This window comes from Canis lupus, chromosome 8, assembly GCF_003254725.2.
Source record: "Canis lupus dingo isolate Sandy chromosome 8, ASM325472v2, whole genome shotgun sequence".
Classification (NCBI taxonomy): domain Eukaryota; kingdom Metazoa; phylum Chordata; class Mammalia; order Carnivora; family Canidae; genus Canis; species Canis lupus.
Window position 1 is genome coordinate 27062342 of NC_064250.1, and position 23403 is coordinate 27085744.

The following is a 23403-nucleotide window of genomic DNA, read 5'->3' on the forward strand; positions in this document are numbered from 1 at the left end:
CGATAGACTCAGTTCACTGGTGAATATAGATGCATAATTCCTAAGTAAGACTTTAGCAAACTGAATTAACAGTATACAAATAAGATATTATGCACTGAAAATATTAGGTTTGACAAAAATGTAAAAATGTATTACTACATTAACAGAATAGAGGTAGAAAACCAGGTGATCATTTCAACAGATACCGAAAAGACTTGATAAAATTCATTTCCCATTTATGATTTTTGAAAACTCATAGTAAGCCAGTAGAGAAGTTCCTTAATATGATAGGATAAAGTGTATCTACCAAACCAAACCAAACTATGAACTCAAATATTAGAAGCAGTCTCACTAAAATCAGGTTTTGCTCACTAAAATCAGAAGTCATGTCCACTATCACTTCTGCTATTCAACATTGTACTGAATGTCCAATGATACAAGAAAAAGAAATACGTAAAGATAAAAAAGGTGAAATAAAACTTATTATTTGTAAAACTTATTTCTGTTTCTACACTAATGAAATCCAAAAGTATCTACTCAGAATTTATAGGGAATAGTAGTTTATTTATTTATTTATTTATTTATTTATTTATTGGAATAGTAGTTTAATAAGTGTTTCAGTATGAGGCTAATCTATTAAAGTCAGTTACATTTCTTTACCCAAGCAACAGCTATAAAACATAATTAAAAACAACAATGAAGCCAGTTATAATTAGCAACAAAAACTAACATACCTAGCAAAAAATGTAACAAACCTACTTTCCCCAGCACCCCAAATTATAAAAACTTTATTGAAGAGAATCAAGAGAGATATCCCATGTTTATGGGTTGGTTGTAGATGTAGATGTTGGAATAAACATGAATAAACCCATGTTTATGTGTTAGAAGACAATATAACAGTATTGATTCCTTCCAAATTGATCCATAAATTTAATATAGCTTCAAAAAATTCAACTAACATTGATTCCCATAGTTATATGGAAAGAGTCAAAATAGCTAAGACTGATAATAATTAGAGAAATATGGTCATACTATATATAATGACTTTTTTTAAAAAGCTGTTTTGAGGGACACCTGGGTGGCACAGTCGGTTAAGCATCCAATTCTTAGTTTCAGCTCAGGTTGTGATCTCAGGTCCTGTTCTCAGGTTGTGATCTCAGGGTTATGATCTCAGGGTCATGAGATCAAGCTCCATTTCTGGCTCCACGCTTAGCACAGAGTCTGCTTGAGACTCTTTCTCTTCCTCTGCCCCTCCCTGCTCCATGCACTCTTACTCTCTAAAATGAATAAATAAAATCTTACAGAAAAAAAATTGTTTTAATATCAAAAATTTGTTTTGATTATCTTAATCAAATTGATGTTGATGTAGACAAATTATTGATTTGATCAGACTTGAGAGATCAGAAATAGTCATTATGTGTGTATATGTGTATAAATGTATATGTGTATATATTTATGCATATGTATACATGTATGCATATGTATTCTTATTTATGACAAAGATCACATGACAGATTACTTGAGAAAGGAGGCTTTGATAGAATTATGAAAATTTTGTTACTCGTTGAAAAAATCAAATTTGATTTCTATCTCATACCTTATACAAATAGTCACTTCTTGCAGATTAAGAACTTAAATATCAAAAAGAAAAACTTAAAAACTAGAAGAATGTATATAAACATCTTCACCTCTTGTATAAGGAATAATTTCCTAAACATAATATACAAAGTGCTATTCATAAAATAAATTATTAATAAAATCTATTACATTAAAATTAAGAATACTTTTCACCAATAACAGTTTAAGGAAAATAAACAGGTAAGCTCTAAACTGGGAGATTTTTGCCATGCAAATAACTAACAAAGGACTAGCATTCAAAATATATAAAGAACCACTGTAAATCACTGAGAAAAAGACACACCGAATAGAAAAATGAGCAAAAGGCATGTGTTCACCTCATTAGCATTTAGAGAAATATGTATCAAGACCATAATGAGATACCACTCACTCATTTTGGAGTATTTTTAAGATTTTATTTTTATTTATTCATTAGAAACACACAGAAAGAGAGAGGCAGAGACATAGGCGGAGGGAGAAGCAGGCTCCCCTCAGGGAGCCAATGTGGGACTTGATCCCTGAACTCCAGGATCACGCCCTGAGACCAAAGCAGAGCTTAACTGCTGAGCCATCCAGGCATTCCCCAACTCACTCACTCATTTTGCACCTTTGCCACTGACAATTAAGAAGTCAGACAAAACCAGATGTTGGAAAGGATATGGATCAATAGGATGCCTAAGAAATTGAAAGGAGTGGGTGGGGAATAAAAAATGGTACAATCACTTAACAAAATTGTTAAGTACTGTAAAGTTGAATATTTGAAAACATTACAACTCAGAAATTCCATTCAGAGCACCTGTTACATACATGTAGTTTGATGTAAACAATCTTAGACAATTATTTCAGTCTGTAGAAAGTGGTGATATAGTTTTCATCTCGGAAGATATTTTTCTGTCCAAAATAGTGTTTAGCCCAGATCCCTCATTCATATCAGTTATGTACTCAGATCCTAAACATGATAGGCAAAGAGTTTAATCAAAGAAAATATATATTTGCCATCCTCAAAAAAAAAGACCTTTGTGCTGAGGCTGAAGTTAGGTTGGTAGGTAGTAGTGGAATAAACTATGAAAAGATAATAAATAATAGCATTAATAAAAGTCACTATTAATAATAATATTATTAGTGGGATGCCTGGGTGGCTCAGGGGTTAAGTGCCTGCCTTCGACTCAGGGCATGATCCTGGAGTCCCAGGATCGAGTCCCACATCAGGCTTCCTGCATGGAGCCTGCTTCTCCCTCCTCCTGTGTATCTGCCTCTCTCTCTCTCTGTCTCTCATGAATAAATAAATAAAATCTTTTTAAAATAATAATAATAATAGTAATAGTATTAGAGATCATTATTAAGCATGTACTATTTGTCAGGGTCTTTGGTTTTCATTTAAAGAACATTATTTAATTGTCACAAAACTTTTCTGATATAGGTACCATTTTTAATCTCATTTTTCAGGAGCCCATGGGTGGCTCAGCTAGCTAAGAGTCTGTCTTTGGTTCAGGTCAGACTCCCTGCTCTTTGGGGAGCCTGCTTCTCCCTCTGCGTGCTGCTGCCTCTGCTTGTGCTCTCTCTCATTCTTTGTCAAAGAAATGAATAAAATCTTTAAAAAAATAATCTCATTATTCAGATAGATGGTAGTGAGTCTTGGGAGGTTAAATAGTTTCCACAGCTTCTTATGTTTAAGTTGTGAGGCTGAGATTTACACAAAGATTTTCTGACTCCAGCATAGAGATAAGGCAATATGGAAGCTATCATCCTTTGGATATAAAATCAATTTTTCTTAACTACTGAGAGAACAACTATCATCTATGGCTATAAACAATTGTCCTGTTGTGTTCAGATGCTTTGTACTGTTGTTCAGAAAGTATTGGTGTATGTCTGTCTTCACTAATGAAAAACTGAAATTATATATTAGATTTGCAATATTTTAATAGTACTGTCTTCAAGATGAACAGCAATATAGAGAGAGAGATATAGGTAACAATGTTGTACAATCATATATATATGTGTGATCTGAAGTCTAATTTAAAATTATGCTAAGATATATGATTGCCTTATTTTTCTCTAGCTGTAAGACTTCTTAAGTACAAAGCATACCTCATTTTGTTGCACTTTATTTTATTGCACTTCACAGATACTGCAGTTTTAACAAATTGAAGGTTTGTGTCAACCCTGTGTTGAGCAAGTCTGTGTAGGCACCACTTTTCCAACAGCATTTGCTTGCTTTGTGTCTGGGTCACATTTTAGTAATTGTTGCAGTATTTCAAACTTTGTAGTTTGATGACTGTGAGGAGTTCAAGACTTCAGTGGAGGGAGTAACTGCAAATGTGATGGAAACAAGGAGAGAGCTAAAATTAGAAGTGGGGCTTGAAGATGGGACTGAACTGCTGCAATATCAGGATAAAACTTAAATGAACGAAGAGTTGATTCTTACAGATGAGCAAAAAAAGTGGTTTCTTCAAGTGGAATCAACCCCTGGTGAAGATGCTGTGAAAACTGTGGAAATGACAACAGAGGATTTAGAATATGACATAAATTTAGTTGATAAAACAGCAGGAGAGTTTGAGAGGATTGACTCCAATTTTGAAAGTTCTGTGTGGATAAAATGCTGTCAAACAGCAAGTATGCTACAGAGAAACATTCACAAAAGGGAGAGTTAATCAATGCAGCAAACATCATTAGTTGTCTTATTTTAGGAAATTGCCGTATTCATCCCAGACTTCAGCACCCATCACCCTGATCAGTCAGCAGCCACCAATATCAAGGCAAGACCCTCCAGCAAAAAAGATTACAACTTGCTGAAAGCTCAGATTATGGTTAGCATTTTTAGCAATAAAATAGTTTTAAATTAAGGTATATATTTTGTGGGTTTTAGACATAATACTATTGCACACTTAATAAACTTCAGTGTTATATAAATATAACTTTTATATGCACTGGGAAACCAAAAAACTCATATGACCTACTTTATGGTGGTGGTCTGGAACTGAATCCACAGTATTTCCAAGGTATAGCTGCAGACATAATGGAGGATGTTTATTTAAATATATTTTCAAAGATTTAAATGAAAAGTTATTTAAGAGCCCAGTTTTGTTCACAATACTATTAAGGGTTGATTTGAGGCTAGGTCATATATTTGATCTGAAAAATTAATTGGTATATGTTTTGACTTTGTGTTTTTTGGTACAAAGCAAATGAGCCCATTTATGTGGTCTGTAAGAGTTATTTGATTTCCGCTAAGGAGACAGAATGTTATAGTGGAAAGGCCTGGGATTAAAGTTTAGATACCTGGGATCTAATCTCAAATTGACAGTTACTATGTGAACTCGTATCTACCCCTTACTAGTGGGCGTGCTCTTGGAAAAGTTACTTAACCCAATTCTTAATTTCCTCATGTGTCAAAAATACAGATAATAATGAATACCTTCCTGGAATATTAAAAAAAACTAAATAAATAGTTACACAATCCATGGTAGATTGCTTGATATAGAAATTCCATATCCTTTTCTTGGGCAAAGTCAGTTACATCTTTGGCTTTCGTTTCCTAAATCTATAATAATACTAATAGCATTTACGATGTGCCAGCCACTGTTCTAAATGTGTTATGTGAATTTATTAATTCATAGCAACCTTATGAGGTAGTCACAGAGAGATTAAACTTGCTGAAGGTTACTCAGCCAAAAAAAATGGGAAAGCCTTTGTTCAAATCTCAGCACTCTGGTTCCAGAGCCTGTGTTTTTCACCACTACACTGTTCGGCCCTTCTAAAGGAAGGAGTGTTGTAGGCTGAACCAGTAAGTAGTTTATTGCCTGTTATGCTGCTCAATAACCACAAAACCTCAGGGGCATAGAACAGTAAGCATTTATTGATCACACATGTTGAAATAGTTGTTAGGCAACTGTTGATCTTGGCTGAGGTCCCTCACATGGCTTAGGGTTGGTTTGCTATGGGGCTTGGTTGGGACTGGGCTGTTTGCCTTTGCTGCAAGTGTCTCTCATCCTGCAGCAGACTAGCCTGGGAATATTCACATGGTGAATGGCACAAGTGAAAGAGCAAAATGGAAAAACACAAGTGCTTTTCTAAGCCTCTGCTGTGTCATGTCTGCTAAAGCAAATCACATGGCTGACCCCAAAGTCAAAGTGGGAGGATCTTACAAAGTTACATCACAAAGGCAGTAGATATAAGATTGTGTCACTTGACACATTGAAGTTGTTTTGTAATATACCATAAATGCCAAAATTTAGGGTTCTAAAATTCTTGTATCTTAAGAATTAATTGTAAAAGTCAAAACTGACATTTCTGCCAATTAAATAGAAAACTTTTTTCCATCTTACATATGAAAAAACTAAGCATCAAAGTTTCAAAAAAGACTAGACAAGAGAACAAGATTTGTTTATATTTTTGTTTTTACCTTTTGACCCTCTCTACCTGTGTCTCCCACCCTCAACTCCCCTCCCCCAATTCTGGCAAGTACCAACTGTTCTCTGTACCTATAAGCTTGTTTTGTTTCTATTTTTTTTAATTCCACATATAAAAGACAATACAATATTTGTCTTTCTCTGATTTATTTCACCTAGCACAATGCCCTTGAGGTCCATCTATGTTGTCACAAATGGAAAGTTTTCATATTTTTTATGGATAAGTAATAGTCACAGCCACACACATCATCTGTATGTGTGGCTGTGTACATACACAGGCACACACATATACATAATAATTTCTTTATCCCTTAATTCATCAATGGACACTTAGGTTGTTCTTAGGTTGTTTCTATATCTTGGCTATTGTAAATAATTCTATAATGAACATAAGGGTTCAAATATCTTTTTGAGTTAATCTTTTCATTTTCTTCAGATAAGTACCCAGAAGTGAGATTGCTGGATCATATAGTCGTTTTATTTTTAATTTTTTCCATACTATTTTCCATAGTGGTTTCACCAATTTACATTCTCATCAACAGTGCACAAGGATTCCTTTTTCTCTAAGTCCTAGCTAGCACTTGTTGTTTATTGTCTTTTTGATAATGGCCATTCTAAAAGGTGTGAGGTGATATCTGTTTGGTTTTGATTTGCATTTCTTTTGATGATTAATGATATTGAGCATCTTTTCATGTGTCTGTTGGCCATTTGCATGTCTTCTGTTATAAAAAAGTCTTCTCATATCCTCTATCCACTTTTTAATTGGATTGTTTGGTTTTTTTGCTGTTTAGTTGTATCAGTTCTTTATGTATTTTGGATATTAACCCTTTATCAGATATATAATAACTCTGAAAACATGTACACACACAGATTTCTGGAAAAATCAGCAGAAACTTCTTATAGGAATACTTACTTTGGTCTGTGATGGTAATGGCGGTGATGAATAGCTAACCTTTATGAGTAAACTATGTGCCAAGCACTGATCTCAGCACTCTACAGTGGCTCTATAGCCACTCTATAGTGGCTCCCTTAATCTTTCCAACAACCCTATTAATAGGTGCTATTAATAGTTTACATTTTACAGCTGAAGAACTGAGGGGTTTAGTAATTTTCCAGGGTCACGTAGCTTTTATATAAGATCTTCACACAAAATAACTTTCAAAAGTGTCCTTTTTTTAAAATGAATTATGTCTAGACCTCTTTGCTATGGATTTGAAGGTTGCCCATAACCTGGCCTACCCAATTTAATTATCTGTAGATTCCATTGCTATGAGGCATAATTTAAAATGAGACATTTAAGAATCTAGAATTTGTAGATGGCATGCGTGTATTGAAGGGAGCTGAACTAGGTGTTGTAAAAATTTATTCCGATTTCAGAAATATGTGATTCTGAGTTCCTGTATGTATTTCCTCCTGTGTATGTTCAGCTTTAAAAACTGTTGCAAGGATCCTTTATGTGACTAAGTAAACTTATTTCTAGGGGATAAAGAAATTATGAACTGAAGTTATTTTATTCCTGTACTCCAAAAGTAGAATCTTCGGCTTTGATTTTCTTTCTCTCTCTGCAAACAGAGATCTTTGCCCTCACTTGAAGCTTTCTTGAGAATAAAATTCCATTTGATTTGGTCACAGAATTGGAAAGACCAGATAGAAGTTTTTCTGAGACATAAATCTTCCTGAGACATTTAATGACATCAGCGTGTCGTTAAAATGAGCATTTCGGGGCACCTGGGTGTCTCAGTGGTTGAGTGTCTGCCTTTGGGTTGGGTCGTGGTCCCAGGGCCCTGGGATCAAGTCCCACATTAGGTTCCCTGCAGGGAGCCTGCTTCTCCCTCTGTATTTTTCACAAATAAATAAAATATTTAAAAATAAATAAATAAAATGAGCATTTCTAATTCCACTGTGCCTCTGTTTCAGATATTTGAGAATTGAGAGGTATTTTACATTTCTTGGTATTTTGAGATGATTAGCTGAATAAATTGCTATTTTATTCAATAGGTGGGTTTTCAGAAAAGACATATGAATGGAGCTCGGAAGAGGAGGAGCCAGTGAAAAAGGCAGGACCAGTACAAGTCCTCATTGTCAAAGATGACCATTCCTTTGAGTTAGATGAAACTGCACTAAATCGGATTCTTCTCTCGGAGGCTGTCAGGGACAAGGAGGTTGTTGCTGTATCTGTTGCTGGAGCATTCAGAAAAGGAAAATCATTCCTGATGGACTTCATGTTGAGATACATGTACAACCAGGTATGTAAGAAGTGCTTTAAAATGTTTTCTTGTTTCTGTGCTTTTGTCACTTTGTGTTTTTATTTAGTAGTGCTCAGTATTTCCACTTACATTTGTTATATACCCTAAATATGAACTAGTTTAAAAATGCGGTGGTATAAAAAAAAAATGTATAACCATTCGACCTTCTGTGCTTTGGACACCAAACACTATATAGGCCACTTTTATCTGAAGTCACTTTGCCACATTTCCCGTAAAATATAACATATTTTTATTCTTGGGTTGCCTGGGTGGCTCAGTGGTTGAGCGTCTGCCTTTGGCTCAGGTCGTGATCCCAGAGTCCCGGGATCGAGTCCCACATCAGGCTTCTGCATGGAGCATACTTCTCCCTCTGCCTATGTCTCTGCCTCTCTCTCTGTGTGTGTGTGTGTGTCTCTTATGAATAAATAAAAATAAAATCTTAAAAAAAAAAAAACATGTTTATTCTTTTAGAAAGAGACATGGCATAGTGATATGATTATCAATCTTACACATTAGAATGTTTAAAATGTGTCAAATAACTTCTATCATAGCTTTTTTATCATAATCATTTTCCCATGGCATTTATTATGACATTTTTCTTTTTTTTATTATGACATTTTTCAAGCATGCAGCAAAGTTAAAAGAATTTTACAGTGAACACCTAGGTATTAACTACCTAGATTTTACCATTAACATTGATATTCTTGCTTTATCACATGTGTCTCCAGCTGTTCTTCCCTCTTTATAGCCATCATTGCATCTTATTTTTTTATTCATTTCAAAGTAAATTGCTGAGATTGGTACACTTCCTCATGAATATTACAATATACATCATTATCATGTATTTCAGTACTTGGTTTTTTTCTTTTGTTATAAAATTTGCATTACAGTTACATACACAAATCTTGGGTGTACATTGCTTATTATTATTATTTTTTGAAAATGCATAGGCCAAATGGGCCCAAATCTATCAAGTATATCTTGCTGTTACCCCAGGAAGTTCTCTCTTATGTTTTCCCACTCGATTCTCATCTTAGCCCACCCCCAGAGGCAACCAGCAGTGTCATAACATTTGACACCAATGGGGCACAGAAATGACACTTTAAGGGATCTAGGATAAACCAAAAGTAGAAGGGTATAGGGAGATCAGAGTTGAGGAACAGAAGATTGGGCATGGAGAGCATACCAGTAATTTTTTTTTTCATCCTTTTACCCATAGCAGTTCTGTTGCAAATGTGGATGTGGAGGCAGAGAAACTTTGTGTTATGTTTTTATACCATAATTATTCATTTGGGATTGATCTTTTTTATAAAAATATTTTATTTGTTTATTTGAGAGAGATAGCAAGAGAGCATAAGCAAGGAGGAAAGGGAGGACCAGGCTCACCTCGAACAGGGAGCCCAACCTGGGGCTCCATCCCAGGACCCCAGGATCATGACCTGAGCTGAAGGCAGATGCTTAACTGACTGAGCCACCGGGCACCCCTGGGATTGATCTTTTATAGTTGGTTTTTTTTTAATAGTTTTGTAAAATTAACTTTAATATCTTCTATCTCTAGCTTCAGTTCAAACAAATCAGGAATAGCACTACCAAAATACTTTAGGCTTTGAAACCAAAGAGAAATCTTGTCATTCTCTGTTTGTAGTGTATCCACAGGAGTATACTACTTAACACAGGTGGGAAAATTAAGTGAACAAAACTAGTATTAGTATTAGTTTCCATTCTTTGGGACTATAAGTTTTAGGCTATTCATAGTTTTAACTGTAAAATAAACATGAAAATTAAATGCTCAATAACACTTGTCATGTTGCTTGTGTTAAATAGCACTTGCCAGATTTAAGTAACAGATTTGTTGTGTTTTTGTTTTTGTTTTTCTGAAGCGCACTACTAGGTGCCTCTCCTCTTGCTATTCACTCCCTCCACCCCCAATACCAAAACTTTTGTGTATATTATTGTGTATATCCTGACATAATTTCCTTTCTCCTGTCTTTATTTCTTTGCTTCTAGAATGCCCACTCCAAGTTTGCTCACCTGGAAAATTCCCAAACATTCATCAAGTTGTAGCACAAATACCACCTCTCCTATTAAGTCTTTCCTGACCAAGAGTTAGTTATTTCTTTCTTGTGCTATCTATGCCTAATGTACATGGCCATTTTGGCATGCATATGTTGCAACATGATGGTTTATTAGCATGTCTGTCTTTTTTATTAGGTTGTGAGCTTCTCTGGTCTAGAATGATATCTTTGTATTCCCAGGACCTCCAATATAATATAGTAGATGGTGCTTGTCTAAATATAATAAATATATAAATATATTAATATATTATAATAATATATTAATAAATAATAAATATAATAAATATATAAAATATATAAATAATAATATTTTAGATGAATAAAGTAGTTGTATCAACACAATATATGTGAATATGTTGTTTCCTTTTGACTATAGTTGGAGACAGATACAAACCAGAATTGCTGTGTAGAAAAATCTATATCACATATCCAATTCCATATCACAAAATTTCTTAATTTATAGGAATCAGTCGACTGGGTTGGAGATTACAATGAACCATTGACTGGTTTTTCATGGAGAGGTGGGTCTGAACGAGAGACCACAGGAATCCAAATATGGAGTGAAGTCTTCCTTATCAATAAACCTGACGGCAAGAAGGTATAATGCAAACTTCATAAAGAAAATTGAGTTTGCACTTACAAGAGCTACCACTTTTCAAGGTCCTCAAAAATGATCTTTTGAAAACTAATTTTGGCTATTTGACATGAAGATTAAAAGGGAAGTGGGGTGGGTAGCATCCTATTGTGTGTTCCTGTTTCTCTTTCTATTGATCAAGGTGGCAGAATCATTGGGACAGTAGAACGGCAGATCAGCAAGCTAACATCTATACTTTGTTTCAATGTTATTCCTATTATATTGGATTACCTGTGAAAATTCATCATTATAGTATTGAGCTAATTAATATTTTTATTTTCTGTGGCATTCATGGCATATATAAAAAAATTACCTATTAAGTATCCATTGTTCATGGTTTGCTTTAGTCCTTACAGTGTTAACTTTGTAGTAACCCTAACACTACACCTGTCCTATAAAATATCAATGATGTACTCTACTTGCCTACAGGTTGCAGTGCTATTGATGGATACTCAGGGAACCTTTGATAGTCAGTCAACTTTGAGAGATTCAGCCACAGTATTTGCACTCAGCACAATGATCAGCTCAATACAGGTATGGAATAAGATAAATCCATTTTGATGGTTGTTTCTTTAACTAAAACTTATGAATATATGTATTCCTATATACATGTGGTAGTAAGACAACAGAAATGGTAAATAGGTTATTTGCCTCAATTAGCATACAAGTTTTTATGATTTCCATAAGAGTAGAATTGTTTTGGTAACTGTCATCTAATTTCTTATCAGTTTTCAAACTGCCTATAGTCAGAACATTTTGTATTATCTTATTGATAATTTTTTCTGTTTAAAGACTACAACAAACTCAATAATATTGTCTTATAATATATGAAGATAGATATGAAACTACCTATTATAAGTTACATTTACCTTTATGTTTCAACAAGACTTATAAATGTGATTTTATACAGCCAGTAGAAATATTTCTGAGTATAAAAACATTTATATGCTTTCCCAGCTTTTTTTTAGAGAGAGAGAGCATGTATGAGTGGGAGAGTTGGAGAGGGAGAGAGAGGATCCCAAGCAGGCTTCATGCTCAGCACAGAGCTTGATGCAAGGCTCTCAATCTCATGACTCTGAGATTATGACCTGAGCTGAAATCAAGAGTCAGATGCTTAACTAACTGAGCCACTGAGGCACCTCCTTTTTTTCTTTATAGATGCTTTCCCAACTTTTTAAAACACTTAACAATAAATTAATTAATTAATTAATTAATTAATAAAACACTTAATATACATTTAGCATTTAGGTAAGGAAATGCCTTACAAAATTTTTTATCTTTGGGGTGCTTAGGTGGCTCAGTCATTTGAGCCTCTTACTCTTGATTTGGGCTCACGTCATAATTTTAGGATCCTGGGATCAAGCCCCACACCAAGCAAGCTCTATGCTCAGTGCGGCGTCTACTTGGTATTCTCTTTCTTCCTTTCCTCTGCCCCTCCTCCTGCTTCTGTGTTCTATAAATAAATACAATCTTTAAAAAAAAAAAGTTATCTTCCTTTCCTTTTTTCTTTGTCTTTTTAAAGTATTGTTTTTGAGGTTATTGTAGGCTTTACAAATTGTCCTCAAAGTCATTGCAGAGTTTTACTATAGCCATAAAACATATAGCATGAAAGATTTTAAGACAGTTTTTAGATATTTTCTGTTCATTAGAAAGAGCAAGAAGAAACAGTGGCCAAGAAACGGACATTTAGAGAGAGGTAAGATAGTTTAAAAAGGTAGGGAAGGCAAAGTGGTTGGGATAAATAAGTCAAGGCTGGAATTATAAATGAGCAGAGAATGAAGCTAGTGAACCAGCAACAAGGGTTTCACGTGGTTAGAACAACAAGAGGGTGGATAGAAGGAAAACTGAATTTTTTTTAAAAAAAAGCTTTAAGATGTAAGTCATGATTGTAACCTGTGTTTGACTAGCTTTTAAAAATAGACCTCTTGAATGAGCCTTTAAAATACTGGCTTAGGGGATCCCTGGGTGGCTCAGCGGTTTGGTGCCTTCCTTTGGCCCAGGGCGCGATCCTGGAGTCCTGGGATCAAGTCCCATGTCAGGCTCCCGGCATGGAGCCTGCTTCTGCCTCCTCCTGTGTCTCTGCCTCTCTCTCTCTCTCTGTGTGTGTGTGTCTATCATAAATAAATAAATAAATAAATCTTAAAAAAATAAAATACTGACTTAAAATCTAATTTCTTCATAATCAACAGTATAAGCAAGCCAATTAAGACAAGATTGATTTTGCCTTTTTAATATTTATATATTTTACCTGAAGGTATTGAATATTTTCACTGAAAAATTTAAGTCCCTAGTAATGACTTTTTATTATCTGAGAAATAGTCTGTTATTTAAATAAGTACACAAAGTATACTCTTTGTGTCAATACATAAAAATCCTTAACTTTTTTTGAAATTACCTCCCCAAAAAAAACAAAGAATGTTATCTTAGTGCTGTGATCTGTTCATGAAGCAGTAGTGTATATGGATATGAGCATGATATTCAGAGCCTAACTTCAATGTGATAGAACTTTCTATAGACTTAACAATTCTTTTGAAGATTTTATTTATTTATTTATTATTTATTTATTTATTTATTTATTTATTTATTTATTTATTTATGAGAGACACACAGAGAGAGAAAGAGACATAGGCAGAGGGACTCAATCCTGTGGGGAGCCCGATGCGGGACTCGATCCTGGAATCATGACCTGAGCCAAAAGCAGATGCTCAACCACTGAGCCAGCCAGGTGCCCCTAGCCTTAACTAAATTAGTCAATTATGAAAAAGTCAATGTAGTTTTTCTTTTTTTTTTTTTAATTTATTTTTTATTGGTGTTCAATTTACTAACATACAGAATAACACCCAGTGCCCGTCACCCATTCACTCCCACCCCCCGCCCTCCTCCCCTTCTACCACCCCTAGTTCGTTTCCCAGAGTTAGCAGTCTTTACGTTCTGTCTCCCTTTCTGATATTTCCCACACATTTCTTCTCCCTTCCCTTATATTCCCTTTCACTATTATTTATATTCCCCAAATGAATGAGAACATATAATGTTTGTCCTTCTCCGACTGACTTACTTCACTCAGCATAATACCCTCCAGTTCCATCCACGTTGAAGCAAATGGTGGGTATTTGTCATTTCTAATAGCTGAGTAATATTCCATTGTATACATAAACCACATCTTCTTTATCCATTCATCTTTTGTTGGACACCGAGGCTCCTTCCACAGTTTGGCTATCATGGCCATTGCTGCTATAAACATCGGGGTGCAGGTGTCCCGGCGTTTCATTGCATTTGTATCTTTGGGGTAAATCCCCAACAGTGCAATTGCTGGGTCATAGGGCAGGTATATTTTTAACTGTTTGAGGAACCTCCACACAGTTTTCCAGAGTGGCTGCACCAGTTCACATTCCCACCAACAGTGTAAGAGGGTTCCCTTTTCTCCGCATCCTCTCCAACATTTGTTGTTTCCTGCCTTGTTAATTTTCCCCATTCTCACTGGTGTGAGGTGGTATCTCAAGACAAAATTTACATATGGGTTATTCAGATCTAGATTATTATTTTGGTGTGCTTATAAGAATGGTTATTTTATTGACTATTAAGTTAGGTTCATAAATAATTTTAATATCCATCTCCAGAGCAGGTGGCTGTTGTATTTCTGGAACAATTTTATGAACATTGTACATTGTTTATTGTCTGTCAAGCTTTCTTTACTACTCTTTCAAGATCTTATAAATACCATTATATAAAATACATGTAAGAGAGTTTGATTTTATGAAAATTAATATTTATAAAAATAAAGAATGACAAAGTGTGTGCTTCAGATTATGCTATTTATTTTACCATTTTGACTTTATTTCTTAATCAAGGTATATAACTTATCCCAGAATGTCCAGGAGGATGATCTTCAGCACCTCCAGGTAACAATATGTATATTCTTTTTTACATATTTGGTAATCTTTTGAGGGTGTATTTTGTTGGGCCTTCTACTTGAACACTTAATACAGAAAGATTTAAAAACATAATCAAATGGAGGTTGTCCTATTTCCAGGCTTCTTGTTTCAGCCCTGTATGGTTATGTTCTTTCTGATTCAGTTTTCATACTTCTTTGTTACTGTAAAGCTACTTGCTATTGGCCCTATATGTGAAAATATATGGCAAATTAGAGTAGAGAAAAGAATCTTTGGTTTAAAAATGGCCCAAAATGAGAAGTTGATCTAGTTTTAAAATAAGTTACTCACAGAGGTGAAAAGTACACCATAGGGAATATAGTCATTAATATTGTAATAATGTTGTATGGTGACAGTGACTATGCTTATCATAGTAAGTATAGCATAATGTACAGGATCATCAAATCACTGTGTTGTACACCTGAAACTAATATAACATTGTATGTTAACTGTACTTTAATAATACATTTTATAAACATTTCTGTTCTATATGCTGTCCTCAGAGTATTGTTACAGCAAAAATGCAGAGAAAAAAAACCTGAAGTTGAAGGCTTATGGTCAGAGATTTAATAATTATAGTCTGATATCAGTTGTATGCCAGACTTCTTTTCCTATGGACTTATACCTAAAAACTATGAAGAGCTGGGGGATCCCTGGGTGGCTCAGAAATTTGGCGCCTGCCTTTGGCCCAGGGCGCGATCCTGGAGTCCCGGGATCGAGTCCCACATCAGGCTCCCGACATGGAGCCTGCTTCTCCCTCTGCCTCTCTTTCTCTCTCTTTAGGTCTATCATGAAATAATAAATAAATAAATAAATAAATAAATAAATAAATAAATAAATAAATAGTAAGTAAATAAGTAAATAAATAAATCTATCTTTAAAAAAAAACTGTGAAGAGCTTCCTGATGATAATTCATAAAATTCTACTTTAGATCTGAAAGAGACTTCAGTAGACACCTAATTTCCCTTTCATTTTTACAGATGAGGTAAATTTGGCTGAAAGTAGTAAATGACTTGCCTAAATATGGGTAATTGGTGGTAGAGTGGGACTAGAAATCTGGGCATCTCCTGGGCTTAGGGCTCCTTCCACTCTCCAAGCAACATTTAAATCTCAAGTAAAAGATTAAATATTTCCTTAAGATAGTTTACATCTCTGTAACACTTTCTGCTCCCTTTCAATGCATGTTATTTTGGTTACATATCAAAATCTATTTCTCTGATAGCTTCCCTCTGCATATTTTATAGAAAATTTTGCTTTAAATATATAATCTATCTTGGCAATAAAGGCCATGTACAAATTTAACAGACAACAAAGGATGATAAAGCAAGGTAACCTGTAATGTTGGAAATAGCATTTGGAGTTCATATCGAGAATTGTTCCCACGTATATTTCTAGTATATCACCCTGATCATTTACGACAAATAGGCAATAAACTAAATAATTGTTTCTTATAATAAGTACAATTTACTTCTTCAGGCCTGTGTCATAACCTAGCCAATTATTTTCCAAGTTAATGGCATAACACTGTTCAATACCAGTGTAGGGATTCCTTAAGAAGGCTGACTTTGGACTTTGATATTGAGTAAGTAAACTTTTTCTGAGACCATTTAAAATTTTTCCTGTAAATGACAACACCTCAGCCTCCTCAGAAAAAGATTGTGAATTCCAATTATGTTAGTAGATGTTTCTAATCAGAGTGTTAATCACTGGACCAGCTGCCTTTTAGACATGATATTCCAGACTTTCACTGAGTCACTCTAATCAGATGCTTAGTAATTACCCTTGGCTTCCTAGATGCTTCTGCAAGAGAGGCAGGGTGGTGCTGTGGGAATTATCCTAAAGAGGAAGGGGTGGGAATCCTCTGTGTCAGTGTTCCACCTTGGCTCTGAGAAGCCACTTTGGCTTGTCAGTCTTGTGGATGAAGTGGCATTTCCTGTGTACAGCTGGGGAAACCCAGTGGGCTGGTCTGGATGAACTGCTCAACAGAGGCCTAATCACAGTCACTGCCTCAGGTCTTTGTTCTCTGAGACCTTACATTTCTGGCAACACAAAAACTGATATGGTGCCTCTCAACTGGGAGCAATTAAAAACAAGAGAAGGCAGTACATCTGATTGTATTTTTCAGCCAAATACCTTTATGCCTTTGTAGTAATTTAGTCCGTTGTGCCATTAAATTTCCTCAGGCAACAACTTTTATAAATATGTCCAACATAGTTTATGGCCCTCTGGTCTGATCTGTGCAAGTTCTGCTTTGAAAGGTTACTTTCCATGTTACTTTTTTTCCTGTCTTCCCTACAAAAAACTTTTTACACTCTTGATATAAAGGTATTAGCCTGAAGTGGAAACTTAATTTTTAACATGTACTTTATGTCCTTAATTTTTTATTTAAAAATTTACTGTAGTTCTGCTTTATCTAATACCTAGTTCCTTAAAATGATTATTGTAACCTTACTAATACAGTATTATGTCTTAGCGAGGAAGAAGAAGAATGGAAAAAAGCACAGAAGTAAAGCTTTGCTGATACTGATATTTTCTCTATGTGTGTGTGCGCATGTGTGTGGATGTGTGTGATTTTCCATCTAGCTTTTCACTGAGTATGGCAGACTGGCAATGGAGGAAATATTCCTGAAACCATTTCAGGTGAGTGGAGGGTAAAATGGTGGTAAATTCTTATTAAATTTTTCTGAAGAGTATAACCAAGTATCTTAATTGAGAGGGTCACTTTTCTTCTTTTTTTTATTTCATTCAAAAAGTTCTTTGATAACTCTGTTAATGCTACTTGATGCAAGTAGGTGATTAAATAGGGAAACAAAGCTGAATTAACAGATAAAAATGATTATTAAATGAAAAGTCAATTTATATCAAGCAAACAAAATATCTGTTGTATTTAAAAACTGTTTTTAAGAAGAGAACTAAAAGTGAAGGGAATTCAGTTTAAAAGCAGTATTAGGGATGCCTGGGTGGCTCAGCAGTTAAGCATCTGCCTTTGGCTCAGGACGTGATCCTGGAGTCCTGGGATTGAGTCCCACATCGGGCTCCCTGCATGGAGCTTGCTTCTCCCTCTGTCTATATCTCTGCCTCTCTCTCTCTCTTTATGTCTCTCATGAACAAATAAATAAAATCTTTTAAAAAAAAAAGCTGTATTAAAGTGTAAAGTTTAGCCAGTGGTGTGCTGATAAATATTTACAACTGGCTGGCAAAGGAGGAAGGAGGTGGTTCTGATTGAAAGCATTTGCGGATTTCTGAGGTACAAATACCTTTACCACAGCTGATTTCAAGCTGTCAACATGATGTCAACTGACTCGTAAAATTCTTCAGACTTTCACAGCTGGTCCTTGTGAGCCTATAAGAGCCAGCTCTCCACTATTTAGCACACTGAGAAAGTAGAACCCATAGCAAGACAGATCATTTGAGGACTGGATTAGCCATGGGGCATACCCTGGCAGAGGGCATCTTTGGTATGGGAATTCCTGGTAACAGAGAAATTGGATGGTGTTTCTCTGTGCATTTGTATGTACAAGTGGTTAGTGACTTGAGGTTTACCTGTAATAGGAAAATTAAGAAGGGTTAAACCTTAAAAAACCTTACTGCACACAGACTTTAATTCTCTTCTCTTAGAAGCTTTATTTCATTCCTCAGCACATATTTTAGGTCTACTTACATGTATTCTCTGCTCTTTCACCTCCTTAGTGTTAAGTACTTCACCTTCTGGATTAGTTCATTCATCCCAGTTTTCTCCCATAGCATTTTTATTAACCGTTTTCATATGCTTAAAGGCCTTCCAAACCCTAGGCCTTAGAAATAGATTTGACTCACCACACACACACACACACACACACACACACACACACACACACAAATGATAAGTATGTGAGGTGATGAATATGTTAACTAACCTTATTGTGGTAATCATTTCACAATATATATTCACATTATCATATTATAGATCTTATACACAACATTGTAGGTCAATTATATTTCAGTAAAGCTGGGGAAAAAAAGATTTGAATCCTCTTTGTAAGATAAAATAAAACCCAACTTTTCATGTCTCTTTTGGTGGAGATTTAATTACTAGTGAACAGCTCAGTCCATGCCAGTGTTATGGTTAAACTGAAAATTGGTGGGAAATAACATTAGAGGAGGCACATAATAGCATATTGTTGTATTAGGATACACCTCCTGTTTCTCACAATTTCTCATTCAGATTGGGCCTATATATGGAAAATTGGGAATTAGTTTACTTTATTATATTTAAGGACCCTTTATTCATACAATTTCAAAACATTCATCTACAGAATAAATTCTTTGATAGTGATTTCAGCCACTTTAAGGCAAAATATTCTTGGTCAAATATCCATGGTGACTGTAATTGCCAAGTCCTACCGGAGAAAAATACATGACTTCCCTGAGGAAACTAAAGGCTCCTGTTTGCCTGCTTGGGCTATACATTAAAGGAAGAGATATGATGATGGGGCTGAGGAAAAGAACAGCTGTCTAAGCAAGCTACTTTATCCTGTGTTCCGTCCAGAGAGTGATTTAGGTGCTCTGAAAGCTGTACAAATCGGAATAAGTATGCATCTGGCTAGATAGAATCAAGTCATTGGTATGCAACAGGATTCTCCCCGTGCCCACGTTTAGGTCCATGAAATGTCTAGAAAACATGTATAACAATAATTTATTGAGCATTTATTTGTGCCAGGTACTGTGCTAAGAATGTTTCTTACATTATTCAATGCCAGTCACTATAGTTATATAAAAATAAATAATGTTGTTGCTTCTTTGCTCTTTCTCTTTTTTAACTGATAAGGAAACACTGTGGCATAAAGGAGTTGAGAAACTTGTTCCTGGTCATGTAATCTCTTTTAAGTTGCAGAGCTGCTCATCAACCTAGGGAGGCCACAAGCTCTACACCCTGGCACATCCACCAGCCTTCAGTGCTTCTCCTCTCCTCTCTAATCCTAGGCACTTACTGAGCTATATCACATAGTATTAGATTTGAATGTGCATATCCTGTCTCACTAAATTATAAATACCTTGAGAGCAAGAGCTTTGTAATTTACTTTTTTGTAATCTAGTACACCTAAGTTCGCACAGCAGATGTTTAATGTTTGCTAATCATAGTGATATATACATATTTGGGATTGTATATAGTTTGCATAGAAGTAAATCCATTGGGCTCAAAATTGAAAGACCTGGATTCAAAGTCTGGTTTAGCTATTACATATCCAGTATATCTAGTATTACCTCTTTATGTTTTTAAGATAAGATCCATAAACAGTATTAAGTCATAAGTTGGTCTGAGAGTGTCCAAAATTTTTGTACTGGGCATGACCCCTTGAACTGGAGAAACACAATCACCAAGTTCTCTTTTAGTAGGTAAAGGTAGTAGAGTTTCTGAATTGAAAGTATTAGTTGTTAAGGGTGCCTGAGGTGGCTCCATTGGTTAAGCATCTGACTCTGGATCTCAGCTCAGGTCTCGAGCTCAAGGTCATGAGCTCAAGACCTGCATTAGGCTCCATGCTGGGCGTGGAACCTACTTAATTAAAAAAGTATCAGTTGTTGGGTGGCAATACGGAAAAAAATAAAATAGCATTTCATTAGTTAAAACTAACAGAAAAAGGTTACATGTTTTCAGTTAGCAATAGTGATCGTCTATGGTATACCAGATTTAAAGGGGATCCTAAAGATGTTTCAAGTAGTTAGACAAGACTGCAACTGCTCTGAAGCAAGGAGATAAACCTTGGCTACTGGATCAGGGAATAGGCCATGAAAGGCAATGGGTCGTTGATGCATGCATGTTGTAATTTAATATCTGCTCTGGCCTATATGTAAAAAAGAAAGATTTATGTGCTTTGGAAGGTATTAATCTAGACTCTTACAAATTCTTCTCCAGTTTTTCTGCTTATGTCCTTGGTGATTTGCTCAGAGAGATTCTTCACTTTCTTTTTGAGTTGTACAGCCTGTAGGTATTTTTAGCCAAAAAGGGACATTGGTTCTTCAAGTGGATTTTTTGCTTGCTCTATCTGTAGGTGTCCCTATTGATGGGTTCCCAATTCTTAAAGAATAGAGGCTATTTTGTCTTGTTTTTATCTCGAGGGCCACAAATTTGTTTTGATTTCTACCTTGCTGACTATTCCAGCCCCTATGAAAAGTCAGCTATATATTGGAAATTTTTAAATTGATGATTTCTCATTCAAGTTTTTTTCTTCTGGGCCTGAGATTTAAAGAGAGAACAGCTGGAATGTCACAGTGAGAAGAGTTCACGCTTCTATCAAGTACAACTGGTTTTTCGCCACTCTGCACTGGGCAAAATGACTAGAAGGAAAAACTCACCTCAAAAGAAAGAATCAGAAACAGTCCTCTCTCCCACAGAGTTACAAAATTTGGATTACAATTCAATGTCAGAAAGCCAATTCAGAACTACAATTACAAAGCTACTGGTGGCTCCAGAAAAAAGCATAAAGGACTCAAGAGACTTCATGACTGTAAAATTTAGATCTAATCAGGTAGAAATTAAAAATCAATTAAATGAGATGCAATCCAAACTAGAGGTCCTAATGACGAGGGTTAATGAGGTAGAAGAATGAGTGAGTGACATAGAAGACAAGTTGATGGCAAAGAGGGAAACTGAGGAAAAAAGAGAAAAAACAATGAAAAGATCATGAGGATAGGTTAAGGGAAATGAGTGACAGCCTCAAAAGGAAAAATCTATGTTTAATTGGGGTTCCCAAGGGCACCGAAAAGGACAGAGGTCCAGAATATGTATTTGAACAAATCATAGCTGAAAACTTTCCTAATCTGGGAAGAGAAACAGGCATTCAGATCCAGGAAATAGAGAGATTCCCCCCTAAAATCAATAAAATCCGCTCAACACCTCGACGTTTAATTTTTTTTTCTTCTGATTCCTGTATTTTATGTGTGAACCCATTTGAAAAAGAGAAGACCGGGTTCCCTTTACTTCAGCTATTTAGATACCCAAAAGATTGTTTGAAAATTTCCTGAAGTCTATTTATAATATTTCCTATGATTGATCTTTATATTGTTTACAACTTTGAATCTTTGACCAATTAATCTGTAAAAAAAAAAAAGTCTAATGAAAGGTCTTACGTGGTGTTTTGTCTATTTTTTCTTGCCCTCTAAAGGCTATTAAAATGTTTTAATTTATTATTCTTTCTACTACTACTATTATTTTGAAGAGTTGGGGTTTTTTAAATGTTCTCCTGGTCTTTTTCTACCCTCCTGCTTTTAAGTACTTTTTTCCCACCTGAGGGACTAACAATTAAGTGAACTAGTTGGAACAAAACTGATGGTTCGGGTCAGTAAGTATCTAACAAAATCCTGAATTCTGCAGATTTCTGTCTTCTTAGGTTAAAGAAATTCCTTGAAACTCAACTCTAGACCAAGGTTTAAATTCAGCTTCTAGAGAACAGCCTTCTGGTCTAGCAAATTGAAGTTGTTTGGGGCAACGCAGCCAGTCCCTTTCTGCAAAAAAGTCCCTTGAAAATCGTTTAGGAGGTCAAGGGAAAGAGCAGAAGGAATGAAGGGGTGCAGTGAGTGAGTGTTGAAGATAAAACAGAGATAAAAAAAAAAACATATACAAGGAAGATAGGTTTCAGAAGGTAAGAGTCAAATTGAGAGATGCTGTCTTAGATTCAGCATTTTCTTTTGAGGTCTCAGTTTACTAATTAAAGATGCTAACTAATGAGTGTTTGACATTTCATCTTCTAATTTTTATGAAACTCCACTTAACTGTATTAGTTATTTATTTTGGTATGTACGAAGATCACCATAATGACCACTGTTATTCTGAATTTTTTTGAAAAAGGTATTTTTTCTTATAAGTATAACAGTTAGGGTTATAGTACAGTACAAATAGAAAGCAGGCATCTTTCCAGGAGGAGGGTCCAGCTTGGATATATACAAGCCTTTAACAGGTTAGTCAAATGTGCTTTGAGGAGCAGCTTGGTTCCTCAAGCAGAGGTCAGGACAGTACTGTACGAGCAATAATCTCATAGTCATTGCTCCTGTGTTATGGACTCAGCACAGTGACTCACAAACTGACAAGATTCTGACATAATCAACACATGTATTTATATATTCCACATATTTATAATATTAGTAGCTATTAATATGCCATAATTTAGCCATTTTCCTGTTGTTGAGCATTTGGATTTTTTTCTGTTTTTCTCTACCATTTATACTAGTGCTGTAACACTCCTGAATAATTCCTGAAGGATATAGCCTCCAAAGGAAAGTTAACAAAGATAATGTTTTTGATGATTAAAAAAATATATGTGATCATTAGTGGGATATGCATAGCATAGGTCCCATCATTTGCCCCATTTGCTGGACTGGAATTAATTCATTAAAAAAGTATTTATGACCTCAAATACTTTTATCTGAGCAAATTAGGATAATCTGTATTTTTTATTTTTATCTCTACTTGTATGTAAGAGCAAATCAAGATTCAGTATTGTGGAAAAACTGATGACTTTGACATAAGAACTAAGATT

The 23403-nt window shown here is 35.2% G+C and overlaps 1 protein-coding gene across 4 annotated transcripts in view; it reads left to right on the plus strand.

Annotated features, from left to right (window-relative positions):
* The window catches only part of ATL1 (atlastin GTPase 1), a 73858-nt gene that overhangs the window by 33315 nt on the left and 17140 nt on the right, over positions 1–23403 (plus strand). For all 4 annotated transcript variants that reach the window (XM_025442771.3, XM_035719932.2, XM_049113163.1 and 1 more), the window contains exons 3-7: positions 8004–8251; positions 10790–10924; positions 11390–11494; positions 14809–14859; positions 17474–17530. In XM_025442771.3, the coding sequence (XP_025298556.1) occupies positions 8004–8251; positions 10790–10924; positions 11390–11494; positions 14809–14859; positions 17474–17530 (596 nt within the window). The remainder of the gene's footprint in view (positions 1–8003; positions 8252–10789; positions 10925–11389; positions 11495–14808; positions 14860–17473; positions 17531–23403) is intronic.